The following is a 24236-nucleotide window of genomic DNA, read 5'->3' on the forward strand; positions in this document are numbered from 1 at the left end:
AAGTGAGAGCTTGATGACTCGTTCAACACTGGAGCAATATTTATGACTGACCCCCTTCTTTTTTCTTATTTTTTATCAAGATGAGCTGGAAGAAGGCTGTAAGATTGTGTTTGCTTTGCTTAGTTCCCCTCGAGGCCTACCCCCCCCCCCCCCCCCCCCCCCCGTCACAGCCACTCTGTACACTGACAAAGAAGGATCGCCCCCTTGGCAGATTGTCTTGGCCGCCGTCCCACACATGCGCTGAACTTTCAAGTTGGCGCGAGGGCCGCCTCTCTTTTTCGTGTGACTGGAAGCCACTCCAGGGAAAGTTCAGTGCAGGAGACTTTTTAATGGAGAGGGTCCGGGTGGGAATATATATATATATATATATATATATATATATATATATATACGGAGGGCACAACCATGTCATCTCCGTAAATCATTCCCCTTTGACCGGGTACCCTGTGGGGTCCGTGGTAGCTCTGGTGCCGTGCGGTTCACGAGTCCTTTTCGGTGGACAATCGAACAAAAAAAAAAAAAAACGGCTCTTTGACTCCAGGAAACAAAAAAAGGATTCTGCAAAAATGTGCAAAAGAAATAGAAGCAATTAATTCCATCCCACAAATTGCAGTCATTATAGAATATGTCCATGGCCTAAAACCACCTCCAGAGGGAGTGAGATAATGGAAGCTATAAACTGAAATATATATATATATATATATATATTTTTCTTTTTTCTTCGCATGGAATGTGAAACGGTGCCTGTTTTACTTTCATTTTAAGCACACAAATCCCGGGAGTTTTTTTTTTTTATGACTCCTGAATGGGCGAAGTAAATGTTTGTTATGTTCTATATGCCCTTCACGGACCCCTTTGATATTCCAATCCCACCAAAGTTTTTGGGGCAACAACACACGCAGCTTTTTTTTAGCAAATGTAAAAATGTGTTATTCCTGCCGATTTCTAAAAAGGCTTTGTGCACACTGGGGTTCCTAAATAGTACCCCGGCTACGCATTTCGTTGTAATGAGAGCAATTCTTTGAAAACACGACATCACTGCAATCACAATCTAACAGGAGCATCCACAAATGTCAAAGGCTTTTTTTTGATACCGTGACTTTTTTCAGTGGTGTTCCTCTTGGTGTCCTAATGTGGTATTTTAGACGGATTTCTGACCGTTTTCTATCCTTTTTCAAGTGCTCTGAAATCATTAATCTAGCACCAAATATGTGATAATACATGATACAATCCTAGGAATTTCTGAAAATGCATATAAAGAGCTGGGTAAAATGACAACGAAATGTCCTTGAGTTTCCGCCTCTTCGCTTGGTGAAAGTTTTCCTTTTTTTTTAACGATGTTTGGGGGTCCCGATCGAATCTTCTACCTTTTTGTGAATTGTGCATTATATTGCAATGCAGCTATTGAGGGAGCTCACCTGTCGTGGTTTCTCTGAGACAACTAGTAATTCAACCAACCTTTATTGGCACTATATATAACGTCCCAATTGTTAGGCCAGGAGGGAGCTGCAAAGGAAATGCTCCAGAGTATCCAGGGGCCGGTTGGGGACGACATCGCAGCAATCTAAATCTACTGGAGATAAATCGCACGCTCACGTTTTCCATCCGCTGGAAAGGGGAGTAGGAATCGGGCTGAAAGATAAACTCTCCCCGGGGGTTCGATTGCCTCGGGGAGACGCTCTAAATCCAGCCGGAGCTCAAAGGACAGCCCGAGTCCTTCAGTGGTTTAAGCACCCGCATGGAGTATCGCATCCCGGGCGCTCTGAGTGGATTTAGGTTGCCTCGTGGTCGGGCTGAGGAGGCGTGTGCCTAATCAATGAGTGACAGTCTGGTAGTGGTCGCCCGGAGACAGGAAGTCCTCCATGGGCGAACTTCACATGGAGCATCAGTTATTGTTTGAGCTGGGTCGGGTTGTACAATAAAAACTGCTGGACTCCACACAAGTGGAGTTCTGCTGCATCAGAACTCTCTGCAGCGTGCGTGTGTGTGTGTGTGTGTGTGTGTGTGTGTGTGTGTGTGTGACATGAGCACAAACACAGTTTTCCCCTCTCATATTTTCTGTTTTTTTCCCCCTTGTTCCTTCAATAGAGCTTCATTTATTCATTCCCTCTGAAGGACGCCGGCCTTCACAGCTTCAAACCCCCGGCGATGGATTTTTTTTCTCATTTTTAGAAAGTTTATTTATCTTTTTTCCGAGAACACTTTACTCGGGGCAACAATTTTATTGCCGGGATCTGGAGGCGCGGACGAATAACACGAGTCAACAAAAAACAATAATATACACATTTTAAACCATTTATTGATAATAGGAAAAAAAAGGCATGTGTGGACCACGGTGTATTATATTACATCTCACAAGGTTTTTCATGGCTAATTCCATAACTCTTGAGCTCTTTAAGGACGTCGCTGAATACGTCACATTTTGGAGATTCGTGATGGCAGAAATATTTGTTTTTTATTGTAATTATTTCCCTGTTTTAGTTTTTCTCTCTCTAGTTGAGAAGGTCCTTGGATTTCTTTTATTTGTAATCACAAAAAGGGTGAGAACCCCCAGCAGGATAAATCCAGTGAACAATCAAACAACTTGCATAATTAAGTTATTAATATTAGGTTCAAATCGACATTACACGCTTTGCTCAGGAGTTCTTCGTGACTCCGCCCCTTTTGAGTCTGTTTCAGTCGACTTTACACCGAGCTGTTAAAAACTTGCTCAAGGAGATTAATCCAGTAGACCCCCCTCCTTCTTGACGAGTAACCCCCCCCATCCTCGGGACTTCAAGCTTCTCATTGCCCGTGTCGCTTAATCATGATTTTTGGGTGATTGGCTTCCACTAACGAGGGGGAACAGGGTGAATTAATTTCCTGCTGAATGAGGCTGTGATCTTCTGGCATTTTCCTTTTCACATGTTCCCCCAACGTGCCGTTAAGCCGAGGCCCTTCATTGGAGGCCGGGGTGGCCTGCCCACGGGCCTCGGACCAGGCTTTTCCTTCCTTATGAGTCTCGTTGTTCCACGGGATCCGTAACCTAAACACACATTCGGCTGGAGGGCAGACGAGACGTGACAGAGGGTTTCTTTATCTGTTGTACATTATTCACCGTAACGCACCGTGAGATGTCGAAACCCCCCGAGAGTGAAGATGAAGGACACCCATCGGAGGGTTGTTCCCTCATCGTGCCACGGAAATTATATCATAGGGACACGAAGGATTTGAGTTATGCAGGGAAATTATTCTCAAGAAATAAAAATTAAAAAAGCAGGCTCCGTCTCTTAGGTTTCAATTTGAAACAGATTAACTAAAAAAAAAAAAGAAAGTACAACCCGGTCGCCAGAAAAAAAAGGAAATGTTGGCATTGTGCTACGTTTCTGAATTAAGAATATGTTTCTGAATAACAATACTGTCCTATTAGTCATTAAAATATGCTCTTAAAATGCTTCTAAACCGTACAGCAATCACTTTACCTCACGTTACATTTTGTTCAGACATAAATATTCTTTATTTATTTACACATCTTTTTCAGTTTATGTGGAAAACAGACAACGAATCTTAAATAAGATGATTACAAGACTCTTTATAAAGAATAAGAAACAATGCTGTTCTTCCTTACATGAGGACTCTCTCCCTAAAAACACTTATTAAGATATTTCCTCTTAATCATGACTTATGACCCCCTACAAGTGTGTCTCAGGCTAGATGTTTGCACCCTTTCCTTCTGTTGCCGTGTCGGTTTCTGGGCGTCAGTCTTGGGCAGTGGGTGCTGCCCCCCCCCCCCCCAGCCAATAGGAGCGCAGGACTTTATCAAAACACACGAACAGGTCCCGCCTCCTCTCTGTAACTCAAACTCTCTTAAACGCTGTGTTTACAAACGGCAATCGGCAACGCCCCATACGCCACTTTACAAACGGCAACCGGCAACGTCCCATACGCCACTTTACAAACGGCAACCGGCAACGCCCCATACGCCACTTTACAAACGGCAACCTGCAACGCCCCATACGCCACTTTAGAAACGGCAACCGGCAACGCCCCATACGCCACTTTACAAACGGCAACCGGCAACGCCCCATACGCCACTTTACAAACGGCAACCGGCAGCGCCCCATACGCCACTTTACAAACGGCAACCGGCAACGCCCCATACGCCACTTTACAAACGGCAACCGGCAACGCCCCATACGCCACTTTACAAACGGCAACCGGCAACGCCCCATACGCCACTTTACAAACGGCAACCTGCAACGCCCCATACGCCACTTTAGAAACGGCAACCGGCAACGCCCCATACGCCACTTTACAAACGGCAACCGGCAACGCCCCATACGCCACTTTACAAACGGCAACCGGCAGCGCCCCATACGCCACTTTACAAACGGCAACCGGCAACGCCCCATACGCCACTTTACAAACGGCAACCGGCAACGCCCCATACGCCACTTTACAAACGGCAACCGGCAACGCCCCATACGCCACTTTACAAACGGCAACCGGCAACGCCCCATACGCCACGGCAACCAGCAACGCCCCATACGCCACTTTACAAACGGCAACCCCCATACGCCACTTTGAAGTCACTCCTGACAATATTCACGTATTATCCCAATAATGGAAATTGATCACGATAAACTTCATCAACTTCTCAATTCTACAAGGCGACGCATAACTTTATGACACAACGACCACTTTCATCCGTTTAAAAAAAAGAACTTTAATGAACTTTTTCTCAATTCTAAAAAAAAAAGTTAAACCAAGAGTCCCGTGGGGTTAATAAACGTGACACTTCAGCCTAAATAAAGAAAAAGGAGCTCAAGCACTCAAGCTGTCGTACGGTTTTTCATTTCAAATACGCCAGAGAAGCATTTCATTGATTTCTTTTCTTCTTTTTTTTTTTTTTGTAGAGTGATTGATCAGCGTGTTTGTTTGCTTTCTTTAAACTATTAATATTCGCCGACGGCTCGCAAATCTCCGTCGCTGACGCCGTGCTCTAAAATCCAATAGCTCCACATGAGTAGGAATGGTTTATAGTAATGGACAACTTGAGTAAAAACACATTTTTCATTCCGCCTCAAACTTTTTGAGTTATAGTCGTGAAAAGCTGTACAAAAAATACATGTGTTGTTGTAAAATCCTACCGTTTTGCTCGTATTCAAAGTCTTGATTCTTGCTTGTCTTTTTGTTCCCCGCCCACAGGAGACGCAGCACTGATGAGCTCCCACCAGCCTGTCGATGAGTAAAGCACAACAGAGACCCAACAGCAACAGTCTGCAGTGACAGTAAGACACACGCCCGTCATTATATATCATTATTATTATGACACGGCCCTAAATCACTCTCAGCACAGCGCTGATTGTTTCTGGGATTTTTTGGGGGGGTTTTTCCGCGTTTTTTTTCGTTCTGAATGCCGGGCACCTGGAAAAAAGCTGTACGACGGAAAGGGCCGCGCGTTACTATGACAACAGGCAGCTATTGGCACCAGTCTCGTTTTTTTTTATTTTTTAAATATAATACGGTGGTTTCAGTGTTTTTTCATCAGGTGAAAGGTCCAAAACTCCACAGTGCTGTGTGGCTTCTTCAGTGTGAGGCATTATTCCACCGGGGCACTCTGAGGACAGAGAGTGATAAAAAAGGACAGAGAGTGATAAAGTGGCAGAGAAAAATAGAGAGGAGGGGGGGTGGGGGGGGCTGCAAAAAGTTGGAGCTTTGATGTTGTTTTTTCGTGCATTGAGAATGTCAGTGTCGAAGTAAGTGTGATGTTAAAAAAAAGTAGCAGGGGGTCTTTATTTATTATGTAGATTCCATCTCTCTCTCTCTCTCTCTCTCTCTTTCTGAGAGAGTAAACATGACCTGAACGGACCTTCTTTTTTTTTTTTTAAATACGGTCTTGCATAAATGACTATGGCCATGATTTGATGTTGAAGCCTGAGCATGCCTCCTCGTGCAGAACCCGGAGAGTAGATTACAAGTAAATTATGAGGTAGATCTGGCTCTTAAATGGCTCATTGAAATCATTCTTTAAGATTCACGAGAGAGTCCCATCAAGCTAAAGGAGCTTTTTTCCAGGAGTCCAAACCCAAATGCGTTGGGTACCTGCCGTCATGCACTGTATCACTCTATTGGATCTTATCTTTTTACTTTTATTACATGGTTTTATTTGGTGATGAAATGACCTCCATGACAACCTTGAAACTTCCTTTCAGCTCAAGAGTCACGGAGAGTTTCAGAAGGGCCATTTCTAGATTAAAAAAAAGAAACAAGTCTTTTAATTAATAGCTATCGTACAAAGATTCATGGCTCAAAACCTCACGGGGAGTAGTGCTGTGATGTTGGTGGTCAAAGGTTGTTTTTGTTAACCCCTCTCCTAAACTCACACCTGCTGGCGTCTCCATTCACGAGATGATGATGATGGCCCTTGACAGGTCCGTGTGATGCTCATCCAGATATACGCTGACCCCCCCCCCCCCCCAAAGGAATTCAGAACCACACATCAGAGCTCGATGAAGAGGAGAACATTTCGAATGTTTCTTTCTAAATGGTTCCCAGTGTGAAAGCTTAAATATCCACCAGGCTAAATAATGAATACATAAGAAATATATGATAATTAATAAGGGATATTATGAAGAATGTTTTAGGAAAGGGACTGTATGAGTATTATTATTGTAACTGCTGATTGTAAGATGTTTTATGGTTATCCTAAGACTCCGCCTTATTAGACTGGGGATGCTCTGAAAGTGGACAGGTCTCATTGTAATGGGATTTCCTCTTCGTCTTTTTTTCCCCCTCTTCATATATGTAGATTTCTTTCCCCGTCTCGATTTAGGTGCTCATCTTAATTGGTTTTTTTTTTTGGTGGCAGATACTCTGGATTCTTCTAGGGGGGGGGGGGGCATTGTCTTTTCATCTTTGAAGAGCCATGTACCCCTTTTAGCCTCCGATTGGGATTTCGGAAGGGAGACGAATGAACTTCCCTCTTAACATACACAAGTCTGTGTTTTCATTCCAAAAATAATCTGTCCGCCCATCACTGCGTTCTTCATGAAGTTGTCAAGAAGAGCTCAAATATGCCACGACTTCAGACTGCACCTCGGGAACTATTTTTTTTTTTTATTTGAGGTTATTCTGACGAACCCAGTGTGAAAACTACTGGGTATAAAGGAATACACCGATGTAAAAATACATCCTTGGGATGTTTCCTTGACTAGGAGGTAGGATCGCAGCCCCGTTGCTCTCCAACTGCCGTGAATCTCTTGAGAACCAGGGAGCCCACCGCCAGTTCTCACGCAGACATCCCAGAGGGGTAAACACATCGGAGCAGCCGAGCGACGGCGCGTATGAAATGAACACATTTCATACGCAGCCATTCAAAAGATATTTTTACACCCCTCTGATCCTTTTCCCATCTGGAGGATGCACCAAAGTCTCTGTTTAAAATGTCAGACCTGGGTATCATTTACCGGGGAACATCTGGGCGCCAAGCGTTTTAATGCAAAAGTGTGATATTATCACAGAATTGTCTTTAAACCTACTGTTCCGCCCCCCTTGTGGAGAACCACACAAGCAATTTGTTTTGACTTTTCTTAAACATGTCGCCCAACGTTAGACCGTGTTTACTGTTTACTGGTAGTAACACATCGTAGTTTCTACTTTTCTTCTTTCTTTTCTTCCACACATAATATCTACATACTTTTTTTTCCCTGTCAAAGGTTATTTTTGGGGAGTTTTTCCTGATCCGATGTGAGGTCAAAGGTCAGGGATGTCGTATGTGTACAGATTGTAAAGCCCTCTGAGGCAAATTTGTAATTTGTGATATTGGGCTATACAAAATAAACTGAATTGAATTGAATACATACAAAACAGCCGAGTGTCTCTTTGGTTTCACGAGTCGATGACATGCAGGGATCGGGCCAATCGGGTGTAAAGTGAGCTGGGAGGGCCGGCGGGGGTCCACGGTTCTGAGTGACTGCAGCTACCGCGAGTCATTCTACACACCCGGCCCGGCACTCTGGTCCAATCAGGCTAGCCGGGTCCCGATGGCCAGTCGGGGGCTGACAGTTTGGGGGGGGGGGGGGGATGCGTTTCTTAATACAGCAAATGTCCTTCACTTGTGTGAACTCCCAGCTGAACCGCTGCCAACTTGGTTTCACTCAAATTGTGCTCGACACTTTCCTCCCTTCAGAAATTTCCAACGCATTGACCCCTTTTTAGGGCATTATGTTTTCGAATCCGAGGAATAACCGAAGGGAACTTCTTTAAATCTTGGCACAAACCTCCACCCGGACTGAAGGATGAACTGATTAGATGTTGAAGGTCAAGGTCACTGTGACGTCAAGGGTGTCCCGTTCTTAAAAAACACAGGTACACCGTAATGCAAATTTAGGCAAATTTGGCACGGACTTCCACTGGGACTCAAGGATGAACTGATTAGATGTTGGCGGTCAAAGGTCTCTGTGACCTCACAAAACACAGAACAAATCAAATCAAAACGACGTAGACAACGTAATATATGTCTCTCTGCTATTTTCAGACACCACGGTCGACGCAGGCTTATTTCATTTGATCACAGGAGGTGAGAACAGGGAGGAACAAAAGGAGAGCCTCGGTTGTGATGATGTATTTTACCGTTACGTCCTTGTCGGGGACGCATCAGTACGCATTAGCATTTACACTAAAGAAGATAAGTGGTCGAATGCACCCCCAGGCAATCTCGGCAAGTGGTTTGTGCTAATTTACTCTTGCAAATAGAGCTGGCCATTTGTGATCCGATCACTCAAGACATGCATGTTAATGCCGGGCGTAAGCCGGGTGTCTGTCTGGTCAATGTACACGTACACCATTTGGACCTTGACTTTGGCTCTCCGTCCATCTAATGTAAAATAAAATAAAAATATCTAATGGGCTCAAAAGAGGCATCTCGACCAAAAAGGTCAGAATTTGTAACTCAGGCGTTATTTATCATAACCTCTCCAAATTAATGTAATATGGACAGATAGTCAATTTCAGTTCTCTTTCAGTTCCAGCTGGCCTTTAGAATATTACAGATTATCCTTCAGGATTTGTAACTACGTTATCACATTAAAAAGGTCTTGCGATTCCATGAAAAAACATAACGGACCGCTTATACTCCACTGCCAGCGCTTTCCATACTTTTACATCATCGCACAGCAATATATCACAGTGTCATCAGCATAAAGTTGACAGCGTACACCACATTTTGGCCCAGATTATTTATATAAACAGTAAATACAAGTGGACCTCATACAGAGCCTTGTGGCACACCTTCCGTGATATATTAGTATCAGAGGATAGACCCTCATATCTGATGCACTGAGACCTATTCTCAAGGTAGCTTGTGAACCAAGCGAACGCTTGTTCCGAGAGCCCTAAACTGAGGAGCCTCAGTCTTAAAACATCAAGGTCAACTGTGTCAAACTTCAGACAGATCAATAAACAGTGACGCACAATGTTGCTTCTTGCCAAGAGCAACAGAAATGTCATTTACCGCTTTCAGTGCAGCTGTAGTAGTGCTGTTTTTTCCTAAAGCCTGACTGATAGGTTGATAAAATGGCATTGGTGTATAAGAACTCCTTAAGTGGTTTGCTCAGAAGAACTACAAGAATTTTAAAGTACAGATAAATTAGATATTGGCCTATAGTTATTTAAAATAGCCGGGTCACCACCTTTAAACAGTGGCGGATTTCCATTTAATTGGTATTTCATTATTTTTCACTGTCAGATTAAAAAGATATGCAAGTGGCTCTGGAAATAAATCAGCAGCCATTTTCCCAAAGTAAGGGTCTATACAGTCAGGCCCTGAAGGTTTCCTATGATCTAGGCTTTTTAGGGCTTTATGAACTTCCTGCACAGGAAATGGGGTAAAATTAAAAGGCTGGCCAGTATAAATTGGAACGCCAGTAGAAGGTTTCACAGACCTTGGACAGCAAGAGTCAAACAGAGAGCCAGTGTTTGTTCAAGTGTTTGTTCAAACAATTCAGTATCTCCATTTTGTCATGAACAGTGACAGATCTTGCTCACAGAGAGATGGGATTTTATAGTTTTCCAAAATCTCCTCGGATCATTTACATTTTCAGCAGTAGCAGACAAATAGTATTCAGATTTGTTTCTTAGTTGCCTAAACACAAGCAAGTCAAAGGCAGAACCTGTTAGCCAGGTTTCGCTCATGAATACTGTCTGCTAGATCAGAGGAGAACCAGGGATTATCACGTCTGTACTCTGTATCTCCTGAAAGGGGGGGGGGGGGGGGGGTTTTATGATTTGTGTAAAACCATCATTAAAGAAAGACCAGGCTGTTTCCACATCAGGGATTTGCTCTATCCGGTTAAAATCCGGTTGGTGAATTTATTAACCGGGTAAGATTGACAGAATCACAAACAGATTTAAAATCCTTAGACACAGGCTTAAGCCCGTCCCAGTTAAGATCTCCAACTAAAACAATGTCACCATCATTTAGTCTGGATAGAAGGTGTCGGTGACTGTAATGCCTCGTTTGAAGCGGATGGAGGCCGATAACACCCAACAACGGTGTTATAGGCCCTTAGCAATTTAAACATCCACTGCCAGAAATTCTCAAATCGATTTAGACGGAACCGACTTGACTCCGCCACCTTTCTTTGCCAGCACGATACACATTGTAACCATCCATGTTAATGTCATCATCAATAACTGATTTTGTCAGCCGAGATTCTGATATGACAATGATGTCAGCATCTATTGATTTGACACATATTCTAATCATATCCGGTTTTTTTGGTAACAAGCTTCGCACATTTAAATGAATAATATGTAGACCGGGCAAGGATATGAAGTCAGCTGGCGTCTGAATACACTGCAGCTCAGGGCCAGGGTTAGGCTGCACATTACCAGATGTAACCAGATGTACCAGATATCCACATCCTCTCGCAGAACTGTTAGCCATCTTCCTCCTGAAGTCCACCATCTCTCTGGTTTTGGCCATGTTCAGAAGCAGCTGATTTCTACCGGCCCGCTCCACAAAGTCATCCACTACTGCCCCTGTACTCCTCCTCCCGTCCATCTTTAATACACCCTACTGCAGAGTCATCAGAGAACTTCTGCAGACGGCATGACCCCGAGTTGTACTGGAAGTCAGTGGGTTACAGAGTGAACAGTAAGGGAGACAGAACAGTTCCCTGTGGGGCTCCAGAACCACTGACCTCCGTATCAGAATATTGTCCGGTCGGACACGCTGTGTCAGGTAGCCAGTGATCCAGGAGACGGTGGACATGTCTCTCCCCCCCCACCACCCACTCAGCAGCAGTGGTTGGATGGTGTTGAATGCACTGGAGAAATCAAAGAAAGAAAGAACTTCATATTCCTAACAATTTTGCAACATGGTCTTTGGGGACGTTCTCGGGAATTTTGTATTTTTAGAATGTTCCCCCGAAAAATGATTTTCCTCACTTCCTCGCAGCATTGTATCCCGAATGCTCTTGGAACATAGTTTTCTGAACATTCTCAAACCTTCTGTTCTCATATCTACTCTCATCCTGACGTTTTCAGGAACATTGTTAAAACATAGTGTCCTGACATTCTCGAAACATTATATCCACAATGTTCTCGGAGTGTTTTCTTCACGCTAGGAACGTTATATCCATAATTGTCTCTCAATCTTGTTTTAGAAACATTGTTTGAGGAACATTGTTTTATAAACTCAAGTGACCTCACTGTCTTTGGTGGATTGAAATTCAAAATAAACCCTTCCAAATTGGTTTTCTGTGTTTGCCTTTGTCCTTGTAGGAAATGTTCCTAATGAATGCCAAAGGAAACCTGGACGCTGCTGAAGTATTTTCCAGGGCTGTGGTTAACTTTACAGTAAGAAAAGATTGGACCGCTTGTATTGTTTTACTTCACTAAATCACTCGCCTTGGAATAGTGCAAAGACATATTTGGTGGAAATCTCATATCTATGGAGCTAATAAGTATTTCATCGTATGTGTACAGATTGTAAAGCCCTCTGAGGCAAATTTGTCATTTGTGATATTGGGCTATACAAAATATACTGAATTGAATTATTTCGGCCCCATAATTTCCAGTCAGTTGAGTTACAACGTACAGCTGCTGACAGCTCTGTTTTAGTCTGACTGTAATGTGGCCCTTTAACTGCTGAATGCACCACTAACTTTTTTCTCTGTGCTGGTTGGTGCTGAGCAGGCAGTGTACAGTGTTTATCAAACACTCCTCAACTCCATGTCTGACAGGTGAAGCCAGTGTGGGAGTGTCTTGAGTTCTTTTTAATGGCCTTCAAAGGGCGACTGTCGGATTGCATAGAAGTCTATATGAATGTCATATGATTCATTACCTCCGCACCAATCGGGACCATAAACTCATGAGTTTATGGTCCCGATCGTCTACTTCAATACAGCATGATCTGCATTTAGTAAATTATTGTCCCAATTAGAGTACAAGAACCGTTTGCCGTTTACATTTTGTTGAGCTAAAAAAAGTTTATTGCAACATTAACTGTTTAAAGTGTTGAGTCACTCCAACCAATGGTTAAAAAGAGGAAGGAAAGGAGAGAAAAAAGGACATTCATCTTCCTGAAACTACTGTTCACCAGATATATGCAACAGGTTTCACATCTCCATGGCTAATGACATAGAATAGAGCTTGGAGAAAAAATGAATACCAATACATCAGAATTGAGAAATGTAGTACTGTTGAGCCTTTTTGTGCCTGATTTCACTGAGGAGTGTAATTAGTTTTCTCCAGATTCCTGGTGGACGGAGATAAAAGGTGAATTGCAGAAACAGTTCAATTGAAACACAAAAAAATAGAAGTTAATATATTCATTCCACAGCAGACATAACATGACCTTTTGAGCTGTCTGCAGAGAAAGTGTGCAGCTCCGCGGTGACAAGGTGAACATTAGCCGGAGAACCTTTCTGCTTCCCACCCCCGTACCTTGTGATATCGCAAGGCTCGTTCTCTTTTAATTAGCCTCCCGGTGTAGATTCAGCAAAAAAGGCCAGTTCATGACCTATTGAGGTTTCCAGTCGGACAGTTTGAAGGAAAATTGATTTCAGTGTGACATGTTCCTTCATTTAAATGAATGTCAATGCACTTTGCCTTCCAACAACTAACGACTTCATACATCGTTCACAATGAGAACACAAACTGTGAACACGTACAGCGTAGCGTCAAGAGTTCAGGCTAAGGAGTGCTCCCCAGGTGACATTTTATTTTGACCCGTAAACAGGAGCAGGCATGTAGGGTATAAAGTAGCCAGCTTCCTCCCATCTATATTAAAAAAAGTCCACAATAGCTATGGGCGTCCAACTGATTTGACCCTTTATTGCATTACATATTCTGTATTGACATTGATGAATGGAACGGGGCCTTGCTCTTGAAGTCTAGGCACAAAAGCAGATTGCAAACTAAAAGAAGAAAAAGGAGAACTGCTAATGGCATGTTATTGGCAGATCACAACATTCAAATGAAATACAGCGTACCCATGAATGTAAATGGGTTTCCTACGTGCTTCGTAAAGGCTTTCGAATCGAGGGCAAGGTTTTCGATGTAAGTAAATTCCACTAAACATTTGCTTGAGCTGCTAATGCAGTCGAGGTTGTCCAGTGCGCGTCAGCAGCGGATGGAAGCGATTGCATTCACTCTCGGCTGTAGTCATCGGAGGGTTTCGGGGAGTAAATGTGGGGTCGGGTGACGTTCCCGATCCACGTCATCGAAAACTGCAACGACAACGGCATCAATGAAAATCCTCTGAGATGCTTCTCTTTGAGATGCACATCCACGCTTCTCCACCCAGTCCCTGCTCCCACGCCATCCGAGCGGGGACTGAAATAATTGGACTCGTGCGAATGTGTTGAATCACAAGGACGGTAAACATTAGTGTCTCAAGTAGTCGGTCGCAAAGATGAAAGCAGTTGAAATCTTCTGCGCGATTATCTTTCATTGAGTCCGACTGGATAGATGTTGTCGCTGAACATGAAATATGGAGAAAGGAAAAAAAAAGAAAGTATGAATCCGTAGCCTAGTTACCAAACAAAGTCTGAAATGATGACTCATTGGTATTGTTTTTGACTGTTGACCTAGATGCGTTTGAGTTGTTGTCTGTCGCGCTCCATGCAGTGTAATAGAGGGAACCACACATTCAGACCCTCTGCAAAGACGAATTAGGGAACAAAAAGTGTGATGGATATCAATCATAGCTCTCAAAGTCTTCGCTTCGTGTTTACAATGCAGCGTTTTTTTCCCCTTTTACTTTCCCCTTCGTCCTTAGTTTCATCTGTGCAGCATCAAGGGCCCCACTTTCCCGGAAAGGGTCTGGAACAGCCACTTCCCTTACCCCACACCAGCTGTTAATACAAGACGCAAACATGGAACGATACCGTGAAAAGAATTAAAGTGAACAGAACAGCCCCAATCCTGTGACCCTCCCAGTTTTAAATACTCTCTCAGGCAGAAACCAAAGGTCTGCTGGCCAGCAACAACACCCCACCACCACACCACCCAAGGCCCACATCAAGCTGAATCTCCACAACTAGAAACCATTCCAAGAACAATAAACGTCTCCCACTCAATTGTACAACCGTTGTAAATTGCCCTTGCAAGTGTTTGTCACCGTCTTTGTCTTATTTAAAGAAATGCAGATTATTTCCCAAACAGAGGGACTCTGAAGCCAGAGGTGCAACACGCCCAACGCACAACAGAGTTTGACAGCAGCTCTTTGAAGTCGTCTCGTCACTCACGTCTTCACGTCAACGCTAACGCGGTCGTGAATTAATATGGGTCGTCATATCTGGATGAATGTCTCCATTGTTTGTGGAACCAGCTTAAGGCCAATAGTTAAAATTCCTCTTTCGCTAGAGCTGGGCATCTCCAACATTCTTATGAAGACACGTCTGTGTATTGTAGTCTAGTAACCTCCTTTTCATCCTTTTCACCGTTACCATAAATGTGTTTCTTCTGTCGTGTCCGTCTTTGTTGTCATTCTTATTTGACTCTTTCAAAAGTGGTCAGAAACTCAGACTTTGAGTGTTTTTTTGTTTGTTGGTTAGATGCCTGAAATAAGGTCTCTGGTTAACACAAGCTTAACAGATGTTTTGTTCTATGACATGTCAGTTAAATAGCCCTCACGTACTTTTAGAAGATATTACGTGTCTTATGGTCTGGGAGGTGTGTGTGTGTGTATGTGTGTGTGTGTGTGCGTGTGTTTTCCCTTGAACTTTGACCCTTTCACAGTGTGTTTTTCTTGAAAGTTAACTGCAGCCTTTTTGGTCACCTAAAAAATGCATTATTCAGCGTTTTGGTTGTACTCCACCGACCCGTATCACTTTTGGTTTAAAAAAACCAAAACAAATGCCGACGGTCAAAAACCAAGGTACCTAAATGTAGGCTTCAAAACCCACAGTCCACAAACCGATGGGTTAAGTCACGGTGACTACGTCCACTTCTTAAATCTTATATACAATGTGTCATACGGACCGTTCCCTTGGAAACCAACCTGACCGGCCAGATGGTTTGTTACACATGGACCGTGCGTGAAGCAGGCAGGCTCTCTAAAAGCAAGTGGCAGGCAGATTGGTTAAACTATCTGTCAATCAAACTCTTACCGAAGTCAATTGGGAGAAGAGCTTCCATTAGAGAGGAAATTAGTCTTTTAGATGTGGAGATGAAGAACGAAAAACGTGTTCTTAATAAGCAGAGTAATTGGGCTTTCCTTTAAAAACCCACCCCCCCCACCCCACCCCGGTCTTCACTTTGATGGTTTCCCCGGACAGGTGATCTCTTATGTGACGAAATGAGGACCATCAAGTGGTTCACCACCATTTTAGAAGCACTTTTTGATCGCTGAATGTTTCTGGAGCGCGGCTTGAAAAGGAAAGGGTGTCATTACTTTGACATAATCCCACTGAGGGGCTTTTAAGGCTTTTTGACGGAGAAGTGTTTTGACTTGTTACTCCATAATGTTTCGCCGGTTCGATCGATGTCACGATGTTGACCTGAGGCCGGTTGCCAGGGGTCACATAGTGGGACGGTGAATCACTCGCATGCTGGCTTTCATAGGTCTTCTCCGCGATGCCGCGGTGCACCTAGGTGGAACAGTTCCCGTGGAAAGGGGTCTCTTTTCTTTTTTTACCCCCCCTTTTTTTTTGTCATACATACAAAAACCTCCAAACGATTCCTTTTGGGATGAACTGTGGGCGGAGGAAGTCGGGTTTGAATGTCAAGTATCATGTGTCTAGGCAAAAAAAAAAAAAAAGCTTCTTGTTGAGTTTGCAAACCCCATCGATTCTCCTTGCTGCAGTCGTTCGTGTACCAACATCTGGCCCACAGCTGAAAACTATTAACATCGGCTGAAACTTCCTCCGCACTATTCCTCCCCAGTTTGAAGACAAGTAAGTCGCTTTTTTTTTTATATCTCAGCTCTGTTGTTGTTTGCATGTTTCTCTCCATAGATCTTTCTCCATTTTTTCTCTTTCTTCCTGTGTGATAAAGTATGCGAGGGCGCTGCATTTGATCCGAGGGAGTCGAAGCGCCGGGGCTTCCAGAGAAACTGAGCCTGGCTTTTAGATTAGACACCAAGACACCGCGGGGTGATTCCACTGAGGGACTCTGGGACTAAATTCACCAACAGATTGGGAGTTGCGATGTCTAGTGTGCAAAGATTCCAGAGCGTAGAGTAAAGTGAAGAAAACAAAGGGTCTTTGTTGATTTGCTTTCCCGAGGCTTTATGTTGGGGCCACAGTGCACGCTCTGCTTCTAGCCCATGTCAAGAGCTTGCTCCCTTCCCCCCCCCCTCCACCCCCATATGGGTCAGATTAGTGACCGGCTGAGAGGCATTTCAGAAGGGGACGTTAACTTTGCTTTCTTTCTGTCTTTTTATTCTATACTTTTATTTTTTAGAAACCTTCTTAAACATGAACTTTACTCAAACCCTCTTTGGAGTCGTTTTCATTTGCTGTCCGGGCTTGAGAGAGAGAGAGAGAGAGGGAGAGAGAGGACTCCACGGGGTCAAAGTAGGTCACCCTCATTCCCAGAAAGAGACTCTCCGAAGCTAAATTCCAAACATTTGAGTCACCGAAGGTGAACGGTTCGACATGGCTTTTGCTTTGCCGTTTGGAGGACGATATGCCAAGAATGTTTAGTGTTTGCTTATGCTTCCTGCTGTGCTTTTTTCTTTTAACAAAAAGGTTCAGAAACACATTTTTGGACCACGTATTGTGTGTTTTTGAAAGGGCTCGTAAAAACTAAATGTTACACGTTAAAACGTTCATATATTAAAAAGCGTCTCTCTCACGTTCTGGTTCGGTCTTGAGCCTTTCGTTGAACGCTTTCTGTGGTTTTTTAAATGCCATTTCATTCATGGTTTGCGTGCCCGTTTGATTTAACGTCGGAAAACAATCGGGAAGAACGTAGCGCGATCTGACGCTCGGGGTCTGGACTCCGTTCGGACCGCCAGGAGACCGTGAGCCCACTTCTCATGAGGCTCAGAACCACAACATGTCTGCTCCTAGGAACACACTCTTCTGGAGGAGAGTTGAGCCTTGACCCAACCTGGTGCTTCCACTGCAGCTGGCAAACATCGAAGGGAGACTGAGGGAGTTTGCAGCTCAGTGATAGGTGTGTGTGTGTGTGTGTGTGTGTGTGTGTGTGCCTTGGGGTCGACATTTCTCCCAAGGGGGTGCTGTTGATTCACCAGACAGGAAGCTATTACAACAGGCTGAAACACTGCCAGCTGCCAATCAAAATGAGTGACATCACAGTCAGGTGTCAAAGGTAGCCGAGCTCCGTCCCTCTGCCAGGCACGTCTACCAAAAACAAGAGCGGTCAGATATAGAAAACCAGAACCTTTGTTTATCGCTAACCAATTAACTCCAAGAATGCCATCTCCAGTGGGAGTTAGTTAACTTTTATTTATATATATATATATATATATATATATATATATATAGCTTTTTTGCAACATTCCCAAGGGTACCATACCTCTGCACCATGAAGAGAGACAATCTTAATACTTCCTGCCCCCAAAAGATTCACACCGATGTCTCTCTCACGCTAGCTTTTTATAAAAATAATACAACTTTTAAGACAGTCCCATCTTTTTAACTCCAATAATATCTCGCTTGCTTTGAGCAGTTTGGTTGGCGCAAATCTTGAGAGTCCGCCCTCCCTGTTTTGTGGTGGGATGTAAACTTACAGCTGGTCAACGGCAACATGTGAGACCCGTTAAACACAAGTCGGTCTTCTTCAGCAGAAAGAAAGAAAAAAAAAGATCTTCTGTTTTCTGCTCCACTGAGGAATGTCCCCGTCCCCACCCTGAAGCTTGTTCCGTTTAACTTTCCTCCAGCCCTTTTCCGGGGCCTCCGTTGCAGTAAAATATCCCCTTACTGTGAGAAACCCACATACATTGCATTCCTATCCGAGAACTACATTTCCCTCAATGACACGCCGTGTGTTGTTGTTGTTTACTGTCTGCGGGCTCACTGTTTTTCCTTTTCATCAGCCGGTTTTATGCAAAATCAAGTCTTTTGACTTGATTCCTCCCCCCCCCCCCCCTTGCAGTAAGACTATACAGGAGAAGATTTGACTCAATAGCATCGCTCCATCATGCTGCAGCGGCTCCTCGCTGCTCTCCAGTCAAAGCTAATGACCCATTAACCTCCATTGTTACGGAGATCGATTCGTTTTTCACAATCGGCTGTTTGTTTGTTTTTACCTCGTTTCTCAGCCCCGAGGACTTTTGTTTCGGTAATGCCTTTTTTTTTTTTTTTATATATATATATAACAACTGTGAATGGCGCCATTTATGTCACACTCATAATTGGTGTGCATGCAGCATAAAAGGCACTATGCGGCGTACACTTCCTGTGTGTGTGTGTGTGTGTGTGTCGCAGTGGCAGGTGATGCAACGAGCCGAGATTCATTGTGAGAGCACCAACCATCGAGAAATATATAGAAATATTTCTCACATTGGTAAAATTCAGATGCACCAAATGAGACCACATTCCAGATGGTTGGTGCTCTCGTGTTTGTCTCGTATTTTTTACATTAAAATATGAGATCATTAACACTGGCATGCATAAGTAATCTCCCTCTCTGCGGCTTTTGTTTTTCAAATTTAGATTAAAGGATGGCGTACAGTTGGTATATCGTTAGTGTAAATAAATACTTTTTTTTGGGGGGGGGGGGGGGATCCATTAAATCTTCTCAGATGTTCACGGAGAGCTCTATTACAGTTTGTCGTGGCTACAAGACGATGAGTTGTTGGCTTCCCTTGATACATGTAAAAAATATCAAATATGTAAGAATTCAATTCATTTTCTAAATTGCCCGGGCGCACCTTGATTTATTCGCCAAGATTGATAGCTGTTTCGTGGCAGCACTCATGGCAAAAGAGTAAAGAATATTGATTGTGGAGCCCGGCTGACAGCCTCCGAGTCCTGGACGTCGTGTCCTTGCAGCCACTCTGGACTACCGAACCCCCGCTGGGGAATCGATGTGAAGGCCTCAGAGCTTTTTTTTGTATTTTTTAGCGATGCTATCTGTGGAGGCGTTGCAGTTTGCATTCTGTAAAAGACACGGCTCCCCCGTTTTGTAAATGTAATGTAACCCGTGACCAGTGGTTCAGAGAGAAACGAGGGGGCGGCCGGTCCTCAGTGGGAGGAGTCTGCGGTGATGTCATCAACCCATCCGGACCCGTCTTGACGTCCTCACACCCTATGCATCCTTCTATACAACCTCTATACAACCACAACCGGCACGTTTGTTTGTTGTGGTTGTATAGAGGTGGCCTTTTTTCACAAATGTCACGTTTTTCCAATAACCAGCGGCCCTTATTTAATGCACATTAGCAAGAAATGTAGGACTCTGTTCCCGTTCGATGTGAAAGGGCAACGGAAAGGCTTTCTCCATTAAAATCAACGACACACAATCGCGGTGAATAGCTGTGCATCCATAAGGGCGGTTGCTATGACAACCATATGTTGTAAGAGAGAAGTAAACAAGGAAACACTCAAGGTCGTCTCAAGTGGTCTTCACGGTCTTATTGGCGATACAGGTGACCTTGCAGCATCCTGCCTCGGTTCTGTGGTAAACATTAGAGAATAATGTGGCAGGGCATCACAGCAAATAGTGTTACATTTTAGAACGACAGGCCCGGCCCGGTGGTAAACAACAACAACAACAACTGTAATGCAGATGGTCCGCGAGTTTAATGGAAACACATTCTGACAGCTCCACATTGCCTCACTCTCAGAGGGGGGAGGAGGGGGGGGGGGGGGTATTGTTTTTTGCAGGAAAAAAAACAAAAACACAACTGTATGTTTTTTCTTCTTCTTCTTCTTCCTCTTTCTGCCATTTGAGAGGAAGTTTGAGGTCAAAGAGGTTTTTTTTTTTTTAACTCCCCCTTCTCCCCGCTGCTTTTCCAGGTGTAATATAGGCAGACGCTCCGGAGGGACCTCGGAGACGCACATTTTTCCACTATGAACCGCGCCTTCAACAGGAAAAAAGGTGAGCAGAAATAACTCTGTGAGATGATTGACAGAGGGGGGGAGGGGGGGAGGGGGGGGGGGGGGGCACTGCTGTGTGGACGGGCACAGATCCCTCTTTGTCACGCAACCTGGTTTGTTAGTTGCAACAACGCAAGAGGCGGTCCATTCAAATGTCACGCATGTTTTGAGTGACACTTTGAAGCGTTGCAAGCAAGGAGTGTGAATCGGACCATAAACTACAAAACTCTGTGATGTTTGTAACTCTGGCCTCATGGAACGGTTTAATCGGACAGATGAATAAAAATCACGCCAAAGGCTGTTTGTACCGACGCCGGTTGCAATGACACGGCCCGAACAACAACAACAACAACAACAACAACGCTCATTTCCATAAAACTAACCCAACTGTCAATGCAGGCAGGAATACAAAACCATCTAAAAGCAAAGTTTAAGGTGGCTGCGCAGCGTCTTCAGGGGTGACCCTGCCCAAATGCAGAGGGGAGGATTATTTTGGGGGGTAACAGCTTGAAGCGTTTGCCAACCATCTGCTGCGCTCCCTCCGGTGTGAATCAACCGAGACTGGAGGAGCCTTCGGACGGTGTCGGGGAAAAAAAGTGGTCCCGGGCCCCAGGTGGTGCATCGGGCTTCTAATGATGTCTGGCTGTTATGATTCACCGTTTCCTATTAGGCTCTCCATTTCATGGTGTCTAGGCGTGGCACAGAGTCCCTTCTGCCCTCACATTACGCTTCCCTTTGATTGCCTATGATGGGAATGGCTCCATTCCTCACATTTTAACGAGGGTTAAATTTCTGTGCATTTCAGCTGATACCTGGACTCACACTGTGGGGGGGATTTGGGATAAGCTAATCACAAGAATGTAACTGAGGCGCAACCTTAGCAATGGCTTTGGTAGCAGGCAGATGGCGAAGGCCCCTGCAAAAAAAACCAGAAGGACAGTTCAACAGACGGTAAAACAGCTCCCCTCAATAAATTCTCCCGGACTCTTTCCAACGGCGACGACACACCTGCCGTTAAAAGTCTTTTCCACCCAAGAGCAGGTCGATCGCGTCCTGACCTCCAGCGTGCTCCGGGATATCCAAACGCCAACGGATGCCGGACCCTTGAGGCGTCTCTCTGGATTTCATTTCTGGTGCCAAGAGGTCCACCAACAGATCGTTCCCTCCCAGACAAGATGGAGCGCTTTTTTAAATTTTTTATTTATTTGAAAGTGTGAACCACAGAATAGCATTGACGTGTCAGTGCGGTATATACAGTAGTTAATGGACGCTCAATGGACCTCGGCTTTCCAGGTCCCCTTGTTGCAAAAACAAAAAGTGGATGTTCCTGAACGTCACTTCGAATGAGGTCTGAATTAGAGTTTGAATTAGCTGGCGTCTTGAACCGTTCCCCGTAACAGATTTTCCATGTCGAGGAAGATAAGCAGAACGCACGGCACGATGATTGCTCCTCTGGGGCAGGACTTCACATTAGAGTAGATTTAGATTGGGATCAGGTAAGGAGTTGACACCTTTCGAAGACAGTTTTTACCCCACAAATTGGACCAGTGGGAAATATCCTTGGATGTGGCCACCTCGCACCGTGGGCTGATTGAAGGTTCCCTTCGTCAGCGGTTTAGCGTCAACGTATCCAGACTCTGCTGAACCTTTATTACTTCTCAAAGAGGATAATTGCCCCGTGTTGCTGATGCTGATGGCTCCCTTCCATCATCATTTCCACTGATTCCTTATCCTTTATCTCCGTGTTCTGGCTCTGCTTTGTGGACTTGATCACGTCTTGCAGGTAATGCCAACCGAGGGGGAAGTCTTGATCATTTTTTTTATCTCCTGTTGTTTGTTGCCCCGTTGATCCCGGACGTGACTTGCACTGAATAGTTGGATCCGAGTCCCCCGGACAGTATTATTCACGTTCGGTTTAGCAAATGAAGACACTCGGATACGAGCACCCTGAATAAATCCCACCTTCGTGGAGGTTTTTTGTAACGCTCCGTTTTTCTTTAACGAGGCCTTTGATTTGACTGCTCGGTCCCTTCGGAGGCGGTAGTTTGAGGTCCTGTCGGTGGTCTAGCCTCACGTATATAAACGGGCACATTGTAAGCTCCATGGAGGAGGAATCATAACAAGTATTAGGATGCATTTGTGGCAGCTCTAGTTGGTACCCAGGAGAACGACGGTGAGCGAGCTACAGGTCCTGACCAGCAGAAGCATTATATTTATATATATATATAATTATAATAATTGGGATTTAATATGAAGTGATCACATGAATGCGCTTCATTTCCCACAAACTCTCTGATAATTTCACCGTGAGTGTGTGTGGCAATTAGGGCTAATCGTGTATATGCTCATATGCAGAGAAAAAGGCCGACAATAATTTATTTTAGAAGAAGGGCGGTTCAATTTAACAATATGTATACCAATAATACAATGTTTGATATGAGTAGAGAATCACCTCCGTCATTTCTTTTTTTTAGCTATGTTATTGTGGATTTATTAGCATTATACGTCAAATTCCATTTTTGTTATTTATCTCCAATGCATTTCTTGAATAATGAAAAAGAAATAATAAATAAACAAAACAATCGGTGACACACAATATACAAACTCTACAGAGCAGCTGCAGCTATTAGACCGTGACCGTTAATAATCATGAAACATTTAAGCATCGATGATGTCACAGCGTCCCGGTGATGTATTGAGAGGTCGGGGGTAACGAGCGGATTGACTGCAAGCAATACATATTTTAGAACTCTGTCACGCCCACAGATGGAAGCCGAAGACTAATCCACGTTCCACGAAGAGCGGACGGCATATGGTGCGCCGTGATTATATTTTAGGCGAGGTACGGTGCACCGGTCGGTCCTAGATTCCCTCCCAGCAGGAGCTTAGGTGCACGGTGAGTCCGTCTGCAGCAGCACAATAAACATAAAGAATAAAAGGGAGTCGAGGGAGTCCGTTCAGTTATTGCCGTTTCTACGCCGGCGGATGAGGAACGCGCAATCACGTAAACGGCACCAACGACACAACAGTGCGGCCAGATGGCAACTGCCCTTAAAGCGACACGCTTTAAAGTCTTTCTCGCAAGACCGGTAAAAAGCATTTAAGCGCGCAGGGATGCAAAGTGCTTTATTTTTTTTTTTGGAAGGCGAGACGCGAGAAGGGATTTCATTAAGAATGAATCGAACCTTCTTTTCTTTTTTTTTTCGGATGTGCTTCAGAGCTCAGAGACGGCGAGCAGCACACGGCCAATTATTCTTGAATAAGCTGCGGACACACGAGAAGCAAAAAGAAGTCACAGCCGGTAAAAACCCAGCTAAGCTGATCGATGTTCACATCATCATCACAACAAATGAGATGTTGAGAATACACACACACACACACACACACACACACACACGACCGTGCTGGACTCTATAAATAAACCAGCCTAAATGATGCTCTGGTTCCCTGCGATTATTGCGCTGGCCGTAAATAACGGTCTGTAATGTGATTTGGAAAGCAGATACGATGACGTAATGAATGCACGTCTCATTGACCACGAGGACTATTGTCTAAGTCTAATCCTTGGTTTTAGTTTAGCAGTGGGTTAAAGAAAAAGAAAGAACAAAAGCAGCCTGGGTATTATATTCATCATCATAGCATCTACGTGTGTGACTGTGCAGATTAATTGGTGATAACGAGCATCGGTGAAGGTCTGCTTTCATGTCAAATAAAGGACAAAAGTGTGTTCGTGGTTTT

The 24236-nt window shown here is 44.3% G+C and overlaps 1 protein-coding gene across 5 annotated transcripts in view; it reads left to right on the forward strand.

Annotated features, from left to right (window-relative positions):
* Positions 1 to 24236, forward strand: part of gulp1a (GULP PTB domain containing engulfment adaptor 1a) — a 52323-nt gene that overhangs the window by 12729 nt on the left and 15358 nt on the right. For 3 of the 5 annotated variants that reach the window (XM_034561185.1, XM_034561180.1, XM_034561183.1), the window contains exons 2-3: positions 5188 to 5270; positions 20418 to 20499. In XM_034561185.1, the coding sequence (XP_034417076.1) occupies positions 20472 to 20499 (28 nt within the window). In that variant the 5' untranslated portion in view covers positions 5188 to 5270; positions 20418 to 20471. Of the gene's footprint in view, positions 1 to 5187; positions 5271 to 16294; positions 16386 to 20417; positions 20500 to 24236 lie in introns of all 5 variants that reach the window. The other 2 variants (XM_034561181.1, XM_034561184.1) reach the window with 1 other exon arrangement.

The sequence above is a fragment of the Cyclopterus lumpus genome, chromosome 21 (genome assembly GCF_009769545.1).
Source record: "Cyclopterus lumpus isolate fCycLum1 chromosome 21, fCycLum1.pri, whole genome shotgun sequence".
NCBI lineage: Eukaryota > Metazoa > Chordata > Actinopteri > Perciformes > Cyclopteridae > Cyclopterus > Cyclopterus lumpus.